The sequence below is a fragment of the Perca flavescens genome, chromosome 6 (assembly GCF_004354835.1).
Source record: "Perca flavescens isolate YP-PL-M2 chromosome 6, PFLA_1.0, whole genome shotgun sequence".
In the NCBI taxonomy this organism is placed as follows: Eukaryota; Metazoa; Chordata; class Actinopteri; order Perciformes; family Percidae; genus Perca; species Perca flavescens.
In genome coordinates this window covers 15,869,145-15,894,338 of record NC_041336.1, presented here as the reverse complement: position 1 = coordinate 15,894,338, position 25,194 = coordinate 15,869,145, and the positions used below count along the sequence as shown (strand labels likewise).

The 25,194-nt window shown below is 40.0% G+C and overlaps 1 protein-coding gene across 4 annotated transcripts in view; it reads left to right on the top strand.

The window, feature by feature from the left end:
• The first annotated feature begins 787 nt into the window (after positions 1–787).
• arhgef1 (Rho guanine nucleotide exchange factor (GEF) 1) overlaps positions 788–25,194 on the top strand; it is a 44,230-nt gene continuing 19,823 nt past the window's right edge. For 3 of the 4 annotated variants that reach the window (XM_028580136.1, XM_028580134.1, XM_028580133.1), the window contains exons 1-4: positions 788–926; positions 18,803–18,886; positions 18,999–19,112; positions 20,963–21,061. In XM_028580136.1, coding sequence (XP_028435937.1) covers positions 18,836–18,886; positions 18,999–19,112; positions 20,963–21,061 — 264 coding nt within the window. In that variant the 5' untranslated portion in view covers positions 788–926; positions 18,803–18,835. The remainder of the gene's footprint in view (positions 927–18,802; positions 18,887–18,998; positions 19,113–20,962; positions 21,062–25,194) is intronic. The other variant, XM_028580137.1, reaches the window with a different exon arrangement.

Below are 25,194 nucleotides of genomic sequence, written 5' to 3'. Positions count from 1 at the left end.
AAAGGCTAGAATAGAAACGAGGCAATTAGTAAGCAGTACTAGTACAGTTTGATTTGAGCAGTCAACTCTGTAAACAGTTGCTTTGATATCACGACAGGCATGCCCTTTATGATCTAATCTATTCATGGGTTCACAGTAGTGTGTGCATTTTAATCATGGGCAGATATAAAATAGGCTACACATATAGCACACCAGCTTTGGAAAAGAACATAAAAGTGAAATGATTTATGCTAAATACAGGTTGTTTAGGAGATAACAGTAGGGAAGTAATATAGGAAGAATACACATTTTCTGTTCGCTGCAGGCATCTCAGCCATACTAGCGATAAGAGACAAGTCAGCTTCGTGCAGGGTTCCTCTGCGTTAACGTAGGACATTGGCTAACGTTAACACTTATTAAAGAATCAGTAAAATGTTGGACAGCAGCTTAAAAAAACATTCCCAACACGTCGACATACCTTAGCAACATATTGCGTAAAGACTAACATGTAGCTTTTACAAAACACAAAACCTTGTAAAAACGTTAACATCACGCTTATAAAATATGTATGTTCAGTATGACACAGGGTGGCAATGGGGACAGGTTACTGTGTAACACAGTGCGGAAACAACCCCTTTTAGACGGTTTACTTTATCTTTTTTTTTAACTTTCACAGTCGAGCTGTAAAATACAAATAAGCAAAGAGTTAGTCTACATAACATCCGGTTTGTATGTGTTTTTATTGTGCTGGGTTATTTAGAAACGCTAAATCTTTACTTTTTATCCACCTTCTGTTAATCACCCTGTGCTTTCTTTCTTTTTTTTTTTTTTTTTTTTTTTTTTGATGTGTACTTCCGCGTACAATGTTTTTTTCCCACTGACACACGGCAACTTTCGAACAGGAAACCTATTAGACGCTTCGACTGTCGCTTTCTCTGTATTCACGGGTGAGTATTTTATTTCAAAACTAACGCTAACGAACAGTATAAAGAGTTTGAACTTGTAAGGCTTTGTGTGGTAAATTTCAAGTCTTCATGGATGTTTGTTTTACCGAGAGAAATGGCTTATTCCAGCCCGAGCTGCAGACGGTTAGCGCCACATACAGGAATGCTGTGCTCGGCTGGCCGTGCACGACATATCTCGTACTCTGTGGAAAATAAACGAGCTTATAACGGTTTTATTTAACATTGTGGTTAATGAATATAGCAATGGAACAATAATGACTCCCATTAGGAAACTTGAAGTATGTGTCAGAAGCAGTTATGCGGGTATAACAACTTCAGGTAAATTTAGCAGAGTTGGCCCGTGTGTATTTTCTGGTAAAGCCATGTAGGATTTTACGACTTGACTTTTAGATCTTATACCAAACTACAAATCACTTTAATATTCCCGTGTGTGTGTGTGTGTGTGTGTGTGTGTGTGTGTGTGTGTGTGTGTGTGGGGGTGGTGGTAATGCTGTGTCACTTAAGTTTATAGCTGGTGACCTTGTGGAATTTGATGTATTCTTATCTCCTTTTGCAAGAGTATCCTGCTGACATGTATCATAGAAGTAATGTGGTTGTTTCTCATAAAACACTGTATATATAGAATATGGACCTGCTTGTATTTTTTGGTCTTGAATATTCTATTCTGTTGTTTTCTGCTCTGTCCATTTGAATCGAAGGCTCTCAGCACTGTGATTATAGGGATGTATCAGTGCCAGATCAAGCTTTTCGTTTACCTCTTATTTATTTGCCAATATTGTTTTTGCACACCATGAAAGGAGGCTATATGACATGAGTCCCCCCTCCCCCCCCTTCTTTTCCTATAGCATCACAAATCTAATCAGCCTATATAGAGTGGGAGTTTTCAGTCCAGACAGTGTTCAGTAATTAGTGTCTGCATATAATTGATTACCCATGATGATTTTGCCTTGTGAAACAGAGGACATTGCCTATGCAGAATAGGCGAGAGTTTTCTTATGCTTATAGGAAACTGCAATTACTGTACTAGTGTGGCTTCATTATCTCACTGCAGTCATTAACTAAAGATAGGAGGCTGGAACAGTGTGGATTGTGCTTGCCAGTAAACCATAATGTTTTCATTAATCACTCCTTTTTTTTGGCCAGTCTAGTTTGACTTATTTGTTGGGCCTCTGTGGCTTTCACTGCAGCAGGGTATTAGGCTCTGTCTAAACAAACACATAATTCCATTGAATTTTAATGACTAGTAGGTTTGCTAATTATTAGAAGGTGCCATGTGTGTGTTAAAGACGTTGCAGCTGGCGGTTTCGGAGACTGTGACGCGTTCCCAGCCAGACGCTGCACCCCAGAGGCCCCATGTGAAGCAGGGCCCTGCTACTTCCTGTTACGCTCTGCTAAACTAGAGGAGCACTGCACTTGTCATCTCTCTCTCTCTCTCTCTCTCTCTCTCTCTCTTGCTCTCTCTCCCCACGTTTTACAAGTGCAGGCTTGTCTGGAGCCCAAAGGCTACCTTCTCTTCCTTTTAAAGGAATGTTGCCGATTTAATCTGAGTTGCTGTGCTGCTCTCTCCCTCCCCGTCTCTTGCTCTATTGTGATAGGTCTTTGTAAACTCACCCACATCCACTGTCTCTCAGAGAGTAGAAAGTTAAAACTTGGATAGGGCTACAGTGAGGCGTCGCCGTTAGCCTCTCTGAGAGATTCCTAACAACTGGAATGACAGGTAGGCCCCTGCAGTTGGAACAGCCAGGGGGTGTCCTGAGGGCCTGGAGCTGTGTTGAAGACAAGCTAATAATTTACTGTAGTCAGGCTCGGACTTTAAAGGGAACACAGGTATTCTTCTCTGGCTGCAGTTAGATTGATGCACAGACAGCAGATAATGAGAGGCAGAGCGGACTGGACTGCTCTTCTCTCTGCGGGTCAGCAGTGAAATCTACTGATTCCTCCTGAATGAACTCTGTGTGTGTGTGTGTGTGTGTGTGTGTGTGTGTGTGTGTGTGTGTGTGTGTGTGTGTGTGTGTGTGTGTGTGTGTGTGTGTGTGTACTTGTGCGTCTGTGCATGTACTTGTGCATGTCGTGTGTGCACAGGAAGATGGTTATGCTGTACTCCGCCTGTGACGGAACTAAGCTATACCTGAAACCACAGCTAATCTCAGCACTGAGCAAGGTGACACACTGTAAGGTGTCACAGAGTAACACTAAGGATACACTGTAGTGAGCTCTAAATTGCTACTATACAATTTTTTATATTTTGCATCATTAGTGACAGGTTTGGCACCTATAAAATGCAGTGATTAACATGGAATGTCATGACCGCTACTTTATTCATTCTATTGTGGGACTATATAATGCATACATTTCACATTCAGAATTAAGACACTAATAAAAGACAGTTCATATAGACACTATATAGTAACTAGGGAGTGGTTAGGACAGTTACCAATGGAGTCATTTACCATAGAATTTTACACCACAGTTTATATTGCTATTGCAAAGGAAGATTAAATATACTGTAATAGAAGATTTTAGCCATACTGCCAATTGTAATGTATGTGTGAATTTAATGGTATTAGGATTTATATATAGCTTTAAAGGTTAACTCCAGTGATTTTGTATTTCACAAACAAAGATAAAACTGAATGGTCTTAATTAAAGCAGCTGAGGCCAAGATATTCTTACTTACTTACTTGTAGTCCTTAATATGGATCAAACTCAGAAAACATTTGATCTAATAATGCAACTCATTAGTGACGTTCATTAGACCCTCCCTACATGGCATAAAGCGATCGTTTGTCGCACCTGATGCCCATCGTCATTCCTGATCCTACGTCTGCCGGGTCGAGCTCATATCGTGTAGTCTCCAAACCTAAGCTGAGAGAACCTTATGACATCAGCGTGAAGTCATCAGGATTATATTCTCAGACTTTAGAGAAAATAAAATAAATTTTATAACTATTTTTCACAGCCAGATACTGACCTACTGTATGTGTGTGTACAGTAGGTCAGTACAGTATTATTAGAATACAGAGCCTCACTACACTCATCTGTCGTCTGTGTGTGTGCATGTGTGAGACATGTGAGTCATGTGTGTGCAGCAGTGACATCCCCCCAGCAACTGAATGACCCCCTCAGAGACCAAAACGAATGCAACCAATCTCAGCTCTCACACTTAACGATAAGAGGATTTCCGTGCAAGTATAACCTGGGCTTCAGCAGCCTGTTCCTCACACTCTGGAAAAAAAAGGTAGAAAATGGAAAGAGTTACATCCATCTGTCCAAGTGTGAGTCAGAGAGATGGCTGGCTGGAACGCTGATGTGAGGGAGAGTGAGTGAGAGAGGGAGGAAACGGAGAATGAGCTCTTTCATTTGAGGGTCACAGTGGAAAAAGCGAGATTCGACTCCATAGATGATGTTTACTCTTGAGGAGTGAAAGATGGGGGGTATGGTGCGGCGAAAGGTCTTCCAGTCGGAGTGTTTTTGCAGACAGTGTGCTGACATTGTGTTAACACTCAGGCTTTTACAAACAAAAAGGATTCTTGTATTTGTCATATTGTAATAAATGTTGTAACACTAAGGATACATGATAATGACGCTTTTGCAATAATACAATAATTCATAATTTCTATTTTTATTTTGAATGAGGCCAAGATTTTCCATTTTCCTTTTGATTAAATGCAATAGCGCAACTTGTGTATTTTCCACCAGTTAAGTTACTTTAATGTAACTGTGATGTTATGATCAATAGGCTAAACACAGATTACTTTAACTTACATGTCAAGTCAGTTATATTTATATAACCCAAAATCACTAATTTGGGTTTCTATCTACTATTCTTAGACCTTTGATTCAATAAGACCAGCAAATAATCGCATTTGTAAAGCTAGAACAAAGAAATACTTTGATATATTTATTTTTAATTGTCGCCTTTTAATTTTCTGTTGATCAACTGATTGATTGATTGATTGATTGATTCATTAATTGACTATTCATTTCAGCTCTAAAGTGCCCCAGTGCATTGGCAACCACACTTAATACTATGCACTTGTTAGGCTTTAGGCTGTTTACAGGCCTTGGAGAGTAGTACTATGTGAAAGAAGTTGTCTAAAGCCTTTTGTGGCTTCACGGGCAGCTGCGTAAAATTGGACAAATTGCCTCAAGTGACATCACTTGAGTCAAGTGGGGATTAAAGGCTCTTTTACACTGGACGCAGCCCAGCTGGCGCACGCAAATGTGACGTCATTGGATCGCCGTGACTATTTATACCCGCGCTGGTGCTCGTGACACTAGTTGCAGTCTTCTGCTGAACAGCGGTGGCGCTAATGAGCAAAGCCTACCGACGTTGCTCTTTCTACGGACCAGAAGAAGAAGAAAAAGGTAAAACAACGGCAGAACTGGCAGTAGCATTGCCGTCAATGCTTCGATTTGATTCGATGACCTACTTCGTTGGATTAAGCCTTTCATTCACCATAAAAGAACTCCTCTTAACCCAGTAAGTTTACAAGACAGACTTGCAGTCACTCTGAAAGTCCTGGCATCCGGTTGTCGGCGAACTCGTTCAGGCCTTCTGTTTCCGCTTTGTCGCGCTCCGCTGAAAAAAAAACAAGAGCTGTGCGCGACCTCGGCCGCCAGGATATTACGTAATTTTGACGTCACGATGGCGCGCGCGACCTTGGATGCGTTTAGTATAATTCACGTTTAAGACTACACGTTTAAAAATGAAAAAAATCTAGAGGTGTGGAGTAAGTAAGAAGTGAGCTTACCAGACCTATGTAGCCCGCTCCTCATCTCTGCTTGAGGCTACATTAGCCGCTCATGACGCACCCAAATCTCCAAAACTTCAACGATTTGCATTGTGGGTAATGTAGGCAGCAGATTTTGACAGAGGAGAAGAATTTGTGAAAATAAAAAAAGGGGATAGCGTTAGTTCTGCTGTATTGGTTAAATGCTTCTTTTCTTTTAGAACTGTCCATCGTGAGTGTGATAGTGTTAAGTGTGAAGTGCAGTGTTGAATCATGAGTACTCTTTCTCAAATATGAAAATTTTATTGTTTGCCCTATCTTGAGTGTTAGCTAATCAAATTTGGAGTCATTAAGTCATTGCGGATTTAAATTTGATGTAAAACATTGATTATGATCAGGACTAGAGATGTTCCAATACCGATACCAGTATCGGTATCGGCTCCGATACCGCCTAAAACGCTGGTATCGGTATCGGGAAGTACTGGAGTTTATGCACCGATCCGATACCACATAATAAAGCCCTAAAGAAAATCTACATTAAAGTAGTTTATTTATGTTCTTTTCCGTTATAACTGACTCTCAAACTGGAGAATAAAAGAGAGTTCTACGACATTCATTGTTTGTGTTTGTTCATGTTTCACAAAGAGTTTAACCTGAGCCAGACCGACAACAAAGATAGAAATCATATCACATCCATACAGGGATAGTAGTATACAGCTGTTAAAACATAATGAAATATATGACACTCTGGTATCGGATTGGTACTCGGTATCGGCCGATACGCAAGTTCAGGTATCGGAATCAGTATCGGGAAGCAAAAAAGTGGTATCGGGCCATCTCTAATCAGGACAGAGAACTGTCTTGGATAAAGATTGAATTATTGCTTGATGCCTTATTAATAGGTCTATCCTGAGGGAGAGAAGAATGTTAAATATTTGGATTGCAAACTACTGGCATGAGGTCAGCATCATGAACCAAGGTGTGCAAGTACAGAGGCATTTTTGGCCTCAAGAGACTTTGATTCCCGGCAGGCTGAATTCCTTCCAAAAATGTTCAGTATCAGCTTGTTGCTGCTTAGTTTGGTATCTTGTTAAAATCCACAGCAATCAAACACACACAGACATACATACACAAATACACACAACAGACTTGTGAATGGATGCGGAGCATTTTTTTTCACAAAATGTCAATCGGATGTTTCTGTGTTTGGCCTCAGCAATTACTGCTTCACACACACACACACACACACACACACACACACACACACACACACACACACACACACACACACACACACACACACATGGAAGCAGTTAGGCCAAGCTGGAGGTTTACTGTGAGCTGCCAATCCATGCCAGTCGATTGGCCCCGGCCTATCAACTGTTTCCATGAAGCCGATGACCTCTATATGGGGACAGGGGGAGAGGGAGAATGGGGGGTGGGGGTGGGGCTGGCAGTTTGTTGGAGCAGGAGAGTGAAATGTACTTTGGCCCCAAGGAGAGACTACAGAAAATGAAGAGAAGGTGTGTTAGGCCTCTGTGAACATGCGTGGTCGTGTGCATGAAGAAGGGAGGAGGCTCCGCAGTAGCTTGTCATTTGGGATACCTTATCATCCTCAAATGCTGGGAAGTCTTGCACTGAGATTGGGTGGGTGGGGGTGGGGATTGTTCAGCATCATTAAAAACCTCTGAGCGCAATGTCTGCTCAGCTGAAATCATATGAAGAGAAGGTCAAGGATTCTCTGCAACAATTTTATCCAGATAAAATCCTATCAAGAAAAGGTCATTGCAGTAAAACTCTCAGAAGAGACATGTTAGTGGTGCAAAAAGTCTTTTTGAAATCAGAAAAGCCAGAGGGATTCAACAATATGATTTGTATGGACCTATAGCTGACCAACATGTAAGGCAATAAAAAGACCTGCCTGTGTTTTCCCTGCTCTATTGGCTATAATCTTATTTTAGCCACTACGTAATGGTCGTTGAATTACATAATAGGCCCTTGTCTGCCGGCCATGAATGCACTGGCTGTCTTGGAGCAATCGCACAAGGGCCCGCTTTCTTTTAGGCTAAAGGTGGAGGAGACTGAGGAAGGATGTTAAGAAAGAGAGAGAGAGACAGGGAAATGAAACAAGATGTAGCGGGATGATAGAAGGAAAAAAGGACGTGGTCTTTAAAAAATAAGAGGAAAACATTTTTGAGAAGGTATTTACACCTTCACCACAGATGAGCCACTCCCTCTCTCAGGCATACACTGATGTCACTGACCATGTACGCACACTATCTAATGTATCTGGCAGTGCACCCTCTCCTCTCTCTAGTGAAGAGATTTCTGGGAAAACTTTGCCCTCTGTAATGTTCAGACAACTATTCTGTTGCCCTTTTACCTACTTGAACGAACATGCAGACATTCAGTCACATTAGGCCTTGTTATCTTGAAATGTATTATCTCTGCGAGTTGATAAGAGCCTTATCTTTAATCAAGTTGGTGTTTGTGGAATGATTTAAGATGCTTGTGCTGTCTGTTAGGCTAATTTGTTTAGAAGTAATACCTTTTTGGCACTTTTACTAAGTCGGGGGCTTGCAAAAGCCAGATTAAAAAAGATAAGCAACCAAAGCAGCAGAGGTTGAAATGTCCTGACTTTCAGTCACTAGTATGGGTCAAGCACTTCCCATAATGCAACTTCATAGTGTCTTTTGGCGCTTACGACTGATCTCATGAATTGGCGTATGTATGTCATGGCAATTTGTATTCCGTTTTTGCATGATATCAAGACGCATCATCGCATTTTTGCGTGTATATCAACGCAAATCGGCCGCCATTGACCTACGTTGCGATTCAATTTCCGCCGTAGCGAGTAGTATAAAGGAACGGGGGATTGAGTAAGGAAGTAGGTACGGGAGAGCCGGGTTCGCGTCCCGCGTGTGGCGATTTTTCTGCCGTTTTTATTTTTTGTTTTAATAAGCCTTACCCAATGTTTCTTTCCTAAACCCAACCATTTATTGTGTTCCTAAGCGTGTTTTTGTCGTTATTTTCCGTGTTTTTGTCGTTATTTTCCGTGTTTTTGTTACTGTTTTGTTACTAAAGCCTTTCCCTGTGTTCTTTTCCTAAACCCAACCATTTTTTTTTTTTTTTTACAGGCGTGTGACGTTGTTCTCGCGATAGTACGTTGCGTTCTTGCGATAACACGCAACGTGGCGAGGCCACGTGGTGGGTATGTTTACATCAGCTGTATACAGCGTAGGCATACATGTGGATAGCTGAAAATGCGTACAATAACACGCCATTTTGCTTTATGAAAGTGGCGTGTATATTTACGCAAAGTCATGATGCCATGTTGCACTTCTAGTACCAGCTCGGCTTTGCCGCGGTGCCCCGTCCTCCTTTTTCCATTGCAGGTTTAGTACCGCCTCATACGTAAGGCAAGCGTGGCTGGTCGTCATAGCGACGCCACAGGAAACTGCCGTGACCTAAGGCGACACACACACACACACACACAGACACAGACACAGAATGTCGAAGGTGTGTTGTTTTTGATTCTCAAAGACAAATTTTGTTTCAAGAGAAGCTGGAGGCAGCAAAAACTATTTAAAAATGGTGGGTTTGTTCAAGATACCCCCGTCTGTCGCTAGCAACGATGACGCAGTGATTAGTGACGATTCTCTCCGACCAATGAGTACTCTGCAGGTCACCTTTTGATATCGCCTCAGCTCGCTTGGAACCTCACGCAGTCAAGCGTGTATACAGTCATATTGTATAATTTGCCTCACAATTGTGACATTTGTACATTTTACAGTTTACCATGCTTAAAAAATGCACAGCCCACTTACACACTGGGCCAATATACTAGGGCTGTCACCTCTTAGTCGATTAGTCGACTAATCGGTCGTTTTGGTCTTAGTCGACTAAGATTTCTTTAGTAAATTATTCATTTTTTTATGCTAATTCATGCTTAATTACTTATTTCCAAGAAACTTCTGTGCACAATTATGGTAAACACAAGATTTAAAGTGGTGCTTTTGCAGGATTAATTGTGGAGAAACTCAGTTTTACAGATGGTTAATTAACTACATTTATATTGTGCTTTTCTAGTCTTAACCACCTCTCAAAGCGCACAGCTCTGTCAATTAAATCAACTAATCGATTAGTCGACAAAATTGTATAAGTGACTAAGAATTTCTTTAGTCGAGGACAGCCCTACAATATACTCACCTTTTAATACTTATATTTGTTATAATTGTTACACTTTTTATATTTCTTTTTTCTTATTCTTATTTCTTCTCTTATTCTAATTATCATTACACAGTTATCATTATACACGCTTTTAGCACACCCTTAAGGGTAAGTCATTCAGCATTTCTGTACATTGTTTATGTGTGACAAATAAAACCATTGTCCTTTAATCTTGTTTGTATTCATTACTAGTCATGTGGAAGCACATGGCTCGGAGTTACTTTGTTAATGTTGCATGTTAAATATAAAGACACGCACGCACGCACGCACTATAGTCAGAGATGCCTCTGGGTCTGTTTTCACTGAGGTGCTAGCTCACTGTCAACTCTGCCAGCTGGCAGCCAAAACCATTTGGTCAAGGTTGATAGCAGTTAGTGTATGTGGTTGTTTATGTGTGTTGTCTTTTGGGAGCAGATGCAACGATTGTAAGCTTTCAGGTGCAGGTCTGTGCTCAAACACAGTTTCTGGATGCTTTCTTGTTTGACTTTCCAGAATTCCTCACACTTATGTTTCCATTGGCTGTTTTTTTTTTTCTTTCTTTCCACTGTTACTGCCTTGTTCGTCATTTCCTGCTACAGCGTGTCCCCTCTTTTAATTTCTTCTTCAAGCTCCCTCTCCTCCCCCTCCCTCCTCACTAGGCCCCTTGCTCCTTTTCTCTCTCTGTTTAGTCTATAGGGTGCATAAAGGCTAGTGCTTGCAGCCACGGTCATGTTTACTAGTCCAAGTAAGTCCTAGAAGTTTATGAATGCAATACAGGCGTTGAAATCGGATCAAAAAATGCTGAGTGTTTAAACATTTATAGGTTCTGTGAAAGCCTGAAAAAAATAATTGTAGCAATATAAGTATGACCAGACTTTTCATGTTGAGGATCCCACTTTTATTTAATTTCTGTTTGTCATGGTGTATCAGTCTCAAAACCATCACACTGCCAAAAAGACATGTCTATGCTGTCTAAAGACCCATTCAGAATGGAAATGTTTCAAACCCTGCAGTTATAGGCCATCCTCTCCTTTTCACACTTTTATCATGAGAACTCTGTTCCTCATTTGTTCATCACTAAGTTTCGTTCATGCTGAGCGCGGTAACTTCCTTTTCTAGTTCCCATGTAAACTTAGAGACGAGTGGCATGGGAGGTTTGTTTGATGCAGTTTTGTCTGTAATATTTCTTAGAGAAACACTTGTGAGCTCTTATTTTTTTGGGCTCTTGTTTTTTTTCAACCTTTATCACTCTCTGCATTTCTCTCCTTCTGTCTGTCTCGCTTCTCACTCTCTTTTCATCTGATAGGTAAGGTCATACAAGAAATGGCTCTGATAGCTTCCTGAGGAAATTACACCCACTTCCTGTCTGTGTGCCTCCCCATTTGCCACCTTCCCCCAGTTTTTTTTTTTTTTATTCTCTTTCGCTCAGGCGCCTCAGGGAGCAGCTAGTGGAGGAGCAGTGGTGCTGGTAGGAATCCCCAAGTCTCTGCTAATGAGTCCGTGGCCTGATGAGAGAGCCAGATAAACAGCAGTACAAACACAGCAAGCTATAGCCATTAGCCGCTGGACTATTTTTCGACACTGCCCTCATAGCATATAGAGGACAGGACACAGCCTATTGTGACCGAGTGTAAGAAGAGAACAGTGACCTGTACTTATACAATGGCTTCTGTGACCAGGTGCATGTAGTAAGTGTGAATGAGTCAAGCTCTAATTTTAGTGTTTTTTAGTACAGGAAGATATAAGCTATGCTAAGTATTCCCCAGTGAATCTTTTACATTTTACACCTTGTCACTACACTCAAAGTTCAAATAGTTGTAACTTTTATGCTCTATGATGTTGACTTCTTTTAAAAAACGCATCAGGTTACCACTGACTAAGAAGCATCTCTGCTGCTGACATATTAGTCACTATCTGAGCAATTGTTACGTATAGCATCTTTAGATTATACTGATGCATAGGTTTATTTCTGTTTTTTGTTGAAAAATGAGCCCATCTCTTATCTATGGTGTGTTGTTTTCAGCAAATTCATCTCAGTGTCCCCGGATCTGATCCCTGGGGAGTAGGCTACACAGAGGACAGTGGTGATGGTAATTGCTGTCTATCACAGTGTCTTTTTTTATACTACCACTCGGGAGCCGTAAATTACGCTTTTAAAGAGTAACTCTAAACACCAGGGTGAAAAGCACTGCCCTCTCTGGTTGAAAGTTTAAAGCCTGTTTGACATCTAACCACTACACCACTCATGGTGTGTGGTCAGAAGTGGGCTCTAGGTAGGAGACAAAACTTTTTTTTGTGCATATTCACCGATTCCCTCTAAAGCTAGAAGGAATAGATGTAATTTAATTTTAGGAATCTTTAACTATGCAATTGTCTGTAAAGAGCTTTATTGTGAGAAAAACATTGTTTATAATGTAACTGTTTACTAAACTTAAGATAAGATCAAACTTTAGTGTCTGTTCACACCGAAAATGTTCTTGCATTGATTCTGTCTTGGTGTGGATACTTCTGTTTAATGATTTCACTGTTAACGATATTTCAACTGTGGGGTTAAACGTCTGGAGATTATTTTTACTGAATGAAGAAGACAATAAAAACACAGACTGTAACTGGTGTGCAATATCAAGTTAGATCAGTTTTTGGCAAATCCACTTAATGATGAACCTTGTCCTCTGGTTGGTTCTGAAAAAAAGCACATGATATAAGCACACTTCTACTCAAAACACTTTGTGGTTCTACTGCATGTATAAGCACTTCATCACTTGACCTAGTCAGGATCTTGCTCCACTAAACGTATCACACTCCCCTCTGACAGCCCCCGTCGTGTTATTGCAGGAGTTTGATTGACAGGTGCAAGCAGTATATGCCGAAGATGCCCACTTCAGTGTGAGGTCTTGACTCCTCCTCTCTTCTCGGTCAGAGGGCTTTTATTAAAACGGCTAATTCTTTTTAGTGGTTTCACAATGGATGTGGGGTTTGCATAAGAGCTGATGTAACAGTGACTCAATTATTATTAGGCTGCAGCGTAACCTCTCAGCGTAAACTGGTGGAAAAATGAAATGCTAAACTGTGCTGCTGCTTTGTCTAAATATTCAAGAGGTCTGATGAAACAGGTGCTGATTTTTCTTCTGCTTATGTACAGTATTAGAGCGTGGCCTGGTCAGAGATGAAGAAGGAATGCTGTTGTAAAGACCAGTTGTCATATAACACACACATACACGCGCACGTTCACCGGCAGCTCCCCACAATCACATAGGAATGACCCCCTCCCACATACGTGCTCAGTCTTAACCCACACACACACAAAGGCACGTACGCTTGATGGCTATCATTGGATTGATGCCACCTGACACTTAGTTAGTACTGGAATGTGATGTGAGGGAGGGGAGGGCCATGTGGGGGGCAGCTGCCGACTCTCAGGAGCACCCGAGCTGATCTCGGTACCTCTGGGACGTTGTGTTCAAATACCGTATACTACTTGTGGTCTTTTCTTTCAAACTCAGCCACATCTGTAGCAGCCAGGAAGGACCCTCGCATTTTGGAGTTTATGCCAGGTATTGTGTACTAATGGAGGTGAAGGGAAGAGGGTCTGGTTACTGTTGAAGCTCACAGACTGTCTCCATCTGTTGTCTGAACTGTGCCATATGCTGGAATGTACCACTTGGCCCCGTCTGGGCAGAGGAAGCTCCCACTCCTGCCCCTCTATACTCTTGTGCTCTTTAAATGCCGAGCAGAGTTGACCTTCCCTACTTCCCTCTGAGACATACCGCAATTGGCTTCCCCTTGACTACTTCAATTCATCTCTTAGAGTACGAATGTATTACACTAACTCCAATATCAACCAAGACATAACAATAACAAGGGATTGGCTTTAGCATCTCCCGTAATGAGGAGGATGAAATGCTGCGATCACTAGTGCACCATTATAGCCGCAATGTCTTTATAAGAGTCAACTTCCCTCAAGGTTTAACAAGCATCTTCTGCTTTTGCATCTTAATTGAGTCATATGTTTATCTGAGATGGAAACAGAAATCATTCACTGTCAGTTTAGTCAATCTTAGAGCTGCAACTATTAGTCAATTAATCTATTAGTCAATGGAAAATATTTTAACTATTTTGACAATCAACTAGTAATTTTTCTAGAAAAAGTGCCAAACATTTGATGGGTCCAAGTTCTAAAATTAAAAAATCTCCTGGTCTTACATTTTTGTAAATTTAATATTTTGGGAGGACATTTAATGAAATCCGCTTTAGCTCTATATTATTGTGAAGAACATTTTTCACAGTTTTTTTTAACTTTTATACATTGTTGTGTTTCTTTAGAACTAAACAATGGACAAATAGAGTCTTTAAACGCTTCAGATGTAAAGTTATTCACTGTCAAGTGACGTCAAAATGAATGCTAGTCAGTGGAATGCTAACGGGAGGTGATGGCTTTGTAGCATCAAAATGGCGCCATAGGATGTTCAAGTTCTGAAGCGAAGCTTACCCCCTTGGTTGGGACGGGTTTGTAATACATTGTATCTTTGTCGTTTCTTGTTTTGTAAATTGAAAATCTATAAATAAAGTAATCAAAAAAAAGAGAGAAAACATTTTCTTACAACACAAGGTTTATTTCAACTGACAGTCATATTGGACTCGTCCAACATGAATAAATATATAACGACCATGTCTACAGAACAGGACATGTTTTACTGGTTGTACAGTATAAAATAAATAAATAAAGAGAACAGGACGCAACTTTTCTTTTCCTTTTCTGATTCTTTCAGTTTTGTTGTTTTCTTCACTTACACTGTCACTCTGTCGACATATGCGCACACATGGTACGCTCCATAGGGTTTTTCACGTAGAGGACCCGTGCGCTGACGTGCACTAACATGTGCAAGTGGCACGGTAAGTGGCCAATGAAATGATGATCATTATAGCGTTACAAGCGGGCTCTAAATCAAACACAGCTAAGCCACGCAGCCAACGGACGGGATGCAGTGCTCCACAATATAAACAAAATATTGCAACCCCTTTCGATATAATGTTGCGCAACGTGATATTGCGATAACGATATTGAGTCATTATATAATGCACCCCTAGTAGGTGTGCCAACTGACAAATGTATGTCTTTATGAGGTTATATTGACCAAAATGCGTAAACTGAAGTGAATACAGGTTACTGATACTGACATTCTACAAGATTTCTTGTGCCTTCTCAGTTAACGGAGATGCTGTTCCTACGCACCTGTCACTGTATGATGTGCAAGAAAATTGTTTTCAGTTGTGCTGTAATAGTGAAAGAATCTCATCTTTTCACCAGGAAATGTTATAAGTGTGTTATAGCTGTTGTTGTCGTGGTGACATAACTTTGTGGGTGGGTGGGTGGGTGGGTGTGTGTGTGTGCGCAGATGTGCGTTCATGGCCATAACAGGCCTGTGACTCTCTGTTTGGCTAACCCCTCCTACGCATGTTGCTCTAATACTGGCCTTTCTCAACCCCGCAGCCCACTGGATATGAACATGAATGAACACATTATCTCTCTGTCTGTGTATCTCTCTCTCTCTCTCTTTCTCCCCGACTAACAGCTCTGCCTCTCTCACTGACTCTTTACAAGAACTCACCTTGACCTCAAAGCATTTGTCAGCTCTCCTGCCTTCCGTTTAAACAAACACTGTATTCAGGCCCTGAATCGAATTGCAGTTGTGTACACACTCGCATTTCCTTTATCAACTCTAACCACTAAGTGATTTTCAGTTCCTACTTAATGCTACTTAAACAACCTGCACAACCAATCCACATTCACACATATAATTAGCCATGCTCTGTGAACATGCACACTTCTGTAAAACATCCTTCAGTTAACTCAGCCACAGTTTTAATTAAAATCTGAAACCATTATCAATTCTGCATATCCAATCGAAATAATTTTGTCATATTGAGTCTTTTTACATTATAGTACATCAGTGTTTTAGATATACTTAGAAAGACGAAGTGATATGAATACAATTGTCTATTCGAGTAAATGTAATTGTATGTTGTAATATTGATATATCAAAATATAGTACTTTAAAAAACTCAGTTTAGACAACACTTTTAGATAAAGTAACCACACAGGAATGTCTGTTTTTTCCCAACCAAATGGATGAAATATCCGACAAATTTAGTTATTCTTTTCACATTGATGCAAAAATCCCATGAATTGATCTTACCATAAAGTTGTTCTGCTGAAAGAGATTTTCATACAACCAGAAATATTAAAAGAAGAAATGGCATGGCCAAATCTCTGATGGCTGATAGATTTTTATTCTTCTGGTGTATATAAATAATAATAATAAACTTTATCAAGCACTTTTCGGGCTTTTTCAGAACATAAAGCCAAAACAGATAACCACAATAGTGTACTAAAATACAAAATAAAACAAGACAGGCTTAAATATGGTGGTTGAAAATGGAAGTATAAAATAATAAAGAACTGAATAAACTAAAGTAAGGGTAAGCTACTTATATGATTTATATCAGGAGGACACACTTCTCAGGCAGATTATTCCAGATTTTTGGAGCCTTTACAGAAAAGTCTTACTTTACATTCATTCACTACCATCAATACAAAATGGCTATGAAACTTGGATGTGTAAAGTTTGGGAATTCATAACTCTGAATCTATAAAATAACAAAAAAAAACAATCATGCTCCTTACTAACAGTTTCTCAAGGCGTTATTCCCTACAGGGACTATTGGACTCACTTTTTCCTCTTGCTACTTTGACTCCTACTTCTCTACACTCTGCCCTTTGTACTCACCTAGCAGTGGACAATGGTAAATGTTGTACAGTGTAGCTGTTGGCTTTTTGATGTGTTTGTGTTTGGGTGTTCCCCAGTAGCGGCGCTGGCCTGGGTCTGCGGCCTTCAGAAGACTGAATACAAGAGCTATGTGTTGTTTGTGTGTTTTGGGTGTGTATGCGTGTGGGGGAAGTGGTGTGGGGTTTGAAAGGTGGGGGAAAATTGATCACCCATTCCGGTGCGTTTTTTTCCCCCCCATTAATGGATTTCAAAGGCAAGGCTGAGCATAAATCTTTAATTTTAGCTTAGTTACATTTTTAGACCTGAAGGGTTTATGTCATGGCAGCTAGAGGAGCGTTTTCCTCTGAGTGTATTACTGAACCCTAGTGAACACTAGTCTGAAAAGCAATTTCCAGAGGCAAAATTTGGCCAAACTTCAGAGAAAGCTCAAATTGAAGATGCTATGCATGTTAAACACTGAATTATTCCCTCTTGATTTCAACACCTAAACTAAATATCATTTCACAGAACACCCCCCATCTAAATAAAATATTCAAAGTTATTTAGCTAAAACACTTTTTAATTGCTTCATTATCCATTAATTATCATTTATTATCAGCCATTCCCAGTAGCCTCATGATTTACTTCAGGAGAGAATAAGCTTTACTAAACAAGTAAATATCGCAGGCTTTGTCAGTGGTTCCTCAGATCATAGTTTAGTTCTTGTAAGTCACAAACTCCTATATCACAAAAAACTATTATCTGAATATATTAACATGGTTAAGGAGGCAAGGACATCTTACCTTATTGCTTCCAGCAAGCGTAACCCCCCAATCCTTTTTGACACTGTCAACAACATTGTAAATCCTGCTCCTCCTGAAGTGCCAGTGTTTTCAAATAAAGACTGGAGTGACTTTCTATTTTTCTTTGAAAATAAGATCAGAGATGTCAGGAATAGCATCATCTCTTCTCCTACTGCATGTTCTTTTCATTCCACTCGGCCATCAATTTTGAATCGTTTTGCTCCTATTTCTCTGCAAGAACTCACTGACTTGGTGAGCAGTATAAAATCTTCCTCGAGACCGGTAGATGTTATACCAACTTCCTTTATTTAAAAATGTCCTTGGGTCTGTGAGTACTTGTGTGCTCTCTATAATCAACTGCTCTCTGCAAACTGGTCTCATTGTATTTTAAACATGCAGTTGTTCAGCCACTATTAAAGAAAACCAATCTGGATCCATCAACTCCCGCAAACTATAGGCCAATCTCCAAGATGCCTTTTTATTGGAGAATGTCGAACATCACTCCTGTTTTATCCAAGTTACACTGGCTTCCGATCAAGTTCAGGATCCAATATAAAGTTCTAATTCTTACATATAAAGCATTGCATGGTCAGGCACCTGTTTATATCTCTGACCTGCTCCATCCGTACACTACTAACAGGTCACTCAGGTCTTCTAACCAGGGACTACTGGTGGTCCCACGCACTCGTTTGAAAACGAAACCGTTTGTTTGAAGTGGTAGCTCCGACTCTGTAGAACACCCTTCCTATTACCTTACGTTCTGCAGTCTCGGTTGACCCTTTTAGAAAGCAACTGAAGACACACTTGTTTCAACTCGCTTTTGTTTCATGTTTGTAATTTGGGGTTTTTAGACTTTTAATCTTCATTGGTATTGTATTTGTTTTTGCTTGTTTATTTTCTGTTTTGGATCCTACTGTATTTTAACAAATGTCTTTTCTGTGAAGCACTTTGTGACTCTGTCTGTATGTCAAATAAATATAAAATGTAGCTGATGCTTTATATTTATTTGCCTTGGCTCATAAGAATGGCATCCTACTTACAGTAATTAAAGGACCTTATGCATTAATACACATCAACCCTGTCTGTCTCGTAAGGAGGCGCGGTTGGATACTGGGAAGTTTCCGCTTCATGTGATTTTTCACCGGGAAAGTTCACCGTGTCCAAACCGTAATCTGTCTTTATGTCTGGCTCTGCTCAGCGGGGAGTCAGGACGTCAAAGAGGAAGCCTACAGGTTTAAATTATAGCACATAATGTTTGCTAATTGTCTTCTCTCTCTCTCTCTCTCTCTCTCTCTCTCTCTCTCTCTCTCTCTCTCTCTCTCTCTCTCTCTCTCTCTCTCTCTCAGGTCGTATTTGGGGCTCAGTGCTCAAACCCAGCTATGAGCATCATCGGGGCTGAGGATGAAGATTTCGAGAATGATCTCAATGATGTGAGTGAAAAAAAGAGTGGCACAAGACATCTTAGTGTAATTTCAAATAATCTCTCTCTCTCTCTCTCTCTCTCTCTCTCTCTCTCTCTCTCTCTCTCTCTCTCTCTCTCAGGTTACGGATGACCAGTGTGAAAAATTCAACGATATAAATGTGTTGAAGGAACGGCCAACCCACCTGCTGGTTTTCATGCATCATGTCATTCTACAGTTTGACCCTGCTCCTCTGGTGAGAACTACAACTCTCATAATGCAACACCCTGTCTACACAGGATGTGTTTCAGCCACGTCTCTCTGTCATCCATCTCAAGTCTAATGGAACATAGATGCGTTTATTTTAATTATTACAGATGTCTACATAGGCCGTGTTACACATGTCAGTGTTTCCCACAGGTTGAGAGTTTACTTGTTGGTGGGTGGCGCAGGATGTGACGAGGTGGCGCGTGATGGCTGGGTTTAGAAATAAACTATTCCGGGTGCCCGGATAGCTCATTTGGTAGAGCGGGCGCCCATATATAGAGGTTTACGCCTCGACGCAGCGGGCACGGGTTCGACTCCGACCTGCGGTCCTTTGCTGCATGTCATTCCCCCTATCTCTCCCCTTTCATTTCTTCAGCTGTCCTGTCAATAAAGGCCTAAAAACGCCTCCCAAAAAATAAAAAATAAATAAACTAATCCAACGGAGGTTTATTAACTATTCATTCAAAACAATGACTACATAACATTAACAGATCATTTTGAATGAATTAACTATTTGCATATTAAACAAATCAGACTAAAAGATGATACAGATGAAGTGTAGCCATGATGTGCTTTGTCAATTCAATCTGGTGGGTTTGTCAAATGTTATGGTTCAGCAGATAAAATACCTGATTACCCGGAGCCCATATGTTATATGTATTAACAACTTAACTTTAATATACTATGATCCATACAGAAAGTTACATGTAATTCTACATGTCAACACTGTCACCTCCTAACTCCTAAAAAGGAGTTAGGAGGTGACTCCTTATAAAACTCCGTTTTGTACTCTACGTGTCCATGTTGTACTCATTAATATCTAATCTGAACAGATTTCTGTCATTCAAACAACTCTAAGATGTAGTTCAAAAAGTTTACAGCCAACTTAATAAAATCTTGGGTTTTATTCTGGCTCAAGTTTGTTTTAAGGCATTGAATATGTTGAAAGAAATTTAAAGAACTCCATTGTGGCTAAAATTATTATTAAAATGAATTTGCTCAGGAATGAGATTCTACTTATGTGATTGCTGATGATTGATAATCCAACTTTAGCAGTATAATATAATTTAACTGCACTTGAACTAGAGGAAATTTACTTGTTTATTATTACAACATGGGTCTTGCTTTTGTTGTGGATTCAAATTGATTTATAGACAAGATTGCACATTTTGCCCCCTTGTGTGTCAGTGCTGATATAAAGCATGCCTGTCCTTTCCCCTTTGTTCTGCATGCAGACACCGTGACACACCCAGGTACTGTTACACTTCCCACAGCCATGACAACCTCCTCTTTTATTACCCCCTTTGTCTCATGGAGATCCATGTAGAGAATAGAAGTATGTCAGAACATCAGAAGTGTAAAATGTTTATCGAAGAATAGTGTTTAATGACTAATTGAGATTGAAGTACATGATTATGGCTGACAATGACTGATATTTTATGATATATTGTCCTTATGATTAAAATACCCAATTAGTCTCGGTGTTTTGATGAACAGCACTTCAATTCTTGTCAGCAGCTTGACTTTAAGGGTCAGGTAAAATTAAGTGCAATGATAATTTGTAATTTTCTATTTATTTTTTTTAACAAGGACAATGCACATGTTAACATTAACCTTGTATAAGAACAAGGAGAGATGCATTGTACCAGGTTGTAGCACAAGTGCTATTTTCTGCTCGCAGTCCCTTTTTATATATTTTGATATGCCAGTATATCATGAGTTGTGATATAAAATACTCTGTTAATTGTGCACATAAGAACAGAAACCTTGTGAGTGCATTAATACAGCATACAGGACATTAAAGGCTATTGAATCTTCTGTCTGTCTATCCTCTCTCAGCTGTGTTACCTCCATGCTGACCTCTTGAAGAACCTCAGTGCCAAAGAGACCAAGAAGCAGTTTGTGGAGTTCTACAACACTTTCTTGGACAAGGGTGCAGTAAGTAGCACACTACACTGCATTTCCTGTAAGATATTTGTCTGCATGCCAGTTTAAAGTGGATGCGAACGGACTTGAAATAACGAGCGACCTGATTGTCAAGAACACATGAATAAAGTTTTGAACAAATGAAATGTATTTTAAACTTAAGGTAAAATAAAAACAATGATTATGAGAATGATGTTATTCAGTAAAGTTGATAACAAACGCATATCGCTTTTTAGCGTGTTTATCAACGCGGTTCGGCCGCCATTGACCTACATTACGTGTGAAGTTTCGCCATAGCGAGTAGTATGAAGGGACGTAAGTTGGTTGGGGTGGCGGATGGGTAAAACACAGGACTTTCACCCAGGAGAGCCGGGATCACGTCCCACATGTGGCATTTTTCAGCCATTTTCTTTTTTTTTTGTTTATTATTGTTTTTAAGCCTTCCCCAATGTTTCTTTCCTAAACCCAACCGTTTATTGATTTCCTAAGCGTGTTTTTGTCGTTTTTTTTCATGTTTTTGACGTTTTTTTTGTTTCTAAAGCCTTTCCCAGTGTTCTTTTCCTAAACCCAACTTTTTTTTTTCTTTTTTTTACACGCGTGTGACGTTCTCGCGATAGTACGTCACATTCTCGCGATAACGCGCAACGTGGTGACGCCACGTGGTGTGTATGTTTACATGTCTCTTTGTAGCTTTGCTTATTTAAAGCTAATGTATTTGCACTTACTACTTGTTGTCTTGAGTTTGTACCTTCAAAGTTGAAAGCACTTAATTGTAAGTCGCTTAAAAAAGCGGCAGCTAAAGCGTCAGCTAAATGACATGTAATGTAATACATCCGCTGTATACAGCGTAGACATACACGTGGATAGCTCAAAAGGCATACAGATAACACGCCATTTGGCTTTAGGAAAGTGGCGTGTATGTTTACGCAAAGTCATGATGCCATGTTGAAAAAAACACAAAACAAACACACACCCTGCCAGCTCCTTTAAAACTTATTCTACTGTACTTTATTGTAACAACAATTAACCTTACAGGAGGGGTCAACTATCAGCCTAACTGCATAACTTCAAACATTTTGCATTCGGTCTGTTATGGTACGAAGACTATCGCACATTAACATAGGCCTATTAAGTTTTTTTGTCGGGTGTCACAAACGCTTACATTACACGATCATATAAGCAAGCCTACCTGGGTAACGCAGTAACGCAGCGTTACTTGGATTAGTAACTGTAATATAATTTCTGTTTTGGAAATTGTAATCCCTTACACTCATTACTGTGGAAAGTAATAATATTACAGTAATACATTACTAAGTAATGCGTTACTGCCCAACACTTACATTAATTGTATTGTACAGTATTGACATTAATACTGTGTTTGGCTTTAAGCACTCTTAACAGATTTGTGTTGATCACTTTTTCTTTAAAGTGGACATATAGACTTAGACTTAGAGACTTAGACTTCTCTTTATTGATCCTTTTGGGATGACTCCCGCAAGGAAATTAGATTTCCAGCAGCAGATTTTAGCAGCTTACAAAACACTCTTTAAATAAAGAGGTATAAAAAACACAGTATAGAAAAAATACAGTATAGGAATAACAATAAACTTTTAGCTAAATATTTTTTACAAAAAGTAAACTACAATAAACTACAGATAAATAAATATAGATATATAGGACTGTGTATAGTATTGTGTTATTATACAGTTAATAAATAAATGATATTTAACATAAATTAGCAGTTAAGAGCAGTTAGTCTCCAGGTATGTATGTGAGTAGATTATTAATTTATTGCACAGTGAATGAGTGAGTGGCTACCACTCCTTCCCTTCCTTCCTGTTCTGTTCTGTCCTCTTTACCCTATTTCCTCCTCCCCCTGAGTGAGGAGTTGTAGAGTATGATGGCATGAGGGACAAAGGAGTTCTTGAGTCTGTTGGTCCTACACTTGGGAAGGAGCAGCCTTCCACTGAACAGGCTCCTCTGGTTGCTGATGACGGTGTGCAGGGGGTGGCTGGCATTGTCAGTAATGTCCAGCAGTTGGTCCAGTGTCCTCCTCTCTGCCACCGTCACCAGTGAGTCCAGCTTCATGCCGACCACAGAGCCGGCCCACCTGTCTCACATATCGTGCTTTTCTGTATTTTCTGCCACATCTACAATGTTATAATGTCGGATTTTCACGTTAAACATGGCCAAAACTTCAAATAATGAAGTAAACTTATTTTAGATAAATCCCTGTGAGCTAAAATGTTCAGATTTCCAACTGTTCTGAACGTTCCGGTTTCAACAGTTTTTTCCTCTGGCAAGGTGTTACGCAACTCCAAGCCGGCCTTCTCCGGCTTTTTTATGATTGGTCATCTGCTCCAGCCAGGCAGGACTGGAGTGTTTTTTGTTTTTTTTACTGCAGTGTTAACATTGTTGCAGGTAATTTCATGCTAACGACAGTAAAAGATGTTATCTTGGCGGCCAATGCTGGTCATTTCTTCCCAAGTTTGGGTCAATTTTGGTTGTGTAGTATTTCGTTTAGAAGCCTTTATTGGTGATTTGTCATGATATAAAGTCCTGCTATATACTCTGTTGCAGTAGCTCCAGCTTCAACTAGTGAAACAAAACTGGAGGGCAGCGGAGATTCCAGGAAACACGCTGGCCAATTGGAGCAGACTGGGCTTTTTTGGGAGGGGGACTTAAAAAGACAGTGTCTCATACAGAGGGTGAAGGTGCACCAGCCATGGGCAGTATGAGAAAGATAGTGTTTTTTGAACATTAAAGCATCCTAATATAAACACAAAATACAAGTATGAACATGAAAATGCTATATAATAGTTCCCCTTTTAGGAATCACAGTTAGTCTGATCAAACTGGACAGGCCTGTTTTTCAGGTCGGGTGCCACTTTTTGCATCTGTAAAGACCTCCATTGCACTGTTTGGACTTGGTACCTTATTGTGATTACCTTAGCAGATGCTGCAGATGCCAAATTAATGAATTGTCACATTTATGTTTGCATGGTTTTGTGGTTTAAAACACTTCCATTATAGTTCTATAATGATAGACTTTAGGATTAAATCTCCTGTTAGACCCTCAAAAGGCGCTCTCTTTACATTTTATATGCTGGGATTCTTTGCTTTAAAGAGTTGTGTCAGTTAGTCGCTAATTCTTGCTCTTTCAGTCTTTGATGGTTTGTATTCAGTAAATCAATTCAGATAAACCTAGCAGCCATTGCAATATAGGCACTGGATTATTTTCTCATTGTGTTCTATCAATAGGACTTCGATATACTGCACAGCTGTAGTCTATAAGTTGAACTCAGGATAGACCTTGTGTGATTTGTTTGCGAGTGCACGGCTGTTTGTCGGCTCTGTTTGTTCTGCCTATACTCTGTATCTGTGGAGCACATTTCCGTTTCTGTGTGTCACTTTCCATTACTCCTCCCTGCACACCTGGCCTCTGTCTCCTTCTCCTCCTCAAAACTCACACACTGCACATGCCTGTCAGCTGAGCTGGCTTGTGCTGCACTCGCTCCCTGTCTGTCTGTTAGTCTGTCTGTCTTTTGTACGAACCCACAGCTTCCTGTCAGGATCGTGGGAAAGCACTTAAGAAGAAATCATCCTCTCTTGGCCTCGTTATTTTTTTTTTTTTAAAAAACCTTAATCTTTTGTACACCCATTGACATAAAGTTGGCCCTTGTGGTTATTTTCATGTCAATGAAAGAGCTATGTATCTTCCATTTGGAACATGTGTTTTTTCTCTTGATTGTCGTTTTATTTCTAATGTTTAAATGACCCCTTGTGGCGATATGTAGCTACTGCACACTTTATTTGGATTCTCGTCCGTTGATATACCACACTGTTTTGGATTGTGTCAATATATAACAAAGGAGCATTTATCTATATACACTCAGTTGCCAGTTTGTTAAGTACACCTAGCTCAAACTGATGTTTGTTTTAAGTGTTGATTCAACTTTATGATTCTTTTTGAGGCTGTATTTTGTGGTGCTGTTGAATTGTATTGCATTATACAGGTGTTCTGTTATTTAGCCTGCCCTTATGGATTTGAAAGTGGTGGACATAATAATAGAAACACATGTCACCCGTGTAAACTACAGCCTCCAAAATGACCATACAGTTGAATCAATGCCTCTCAAAAACTC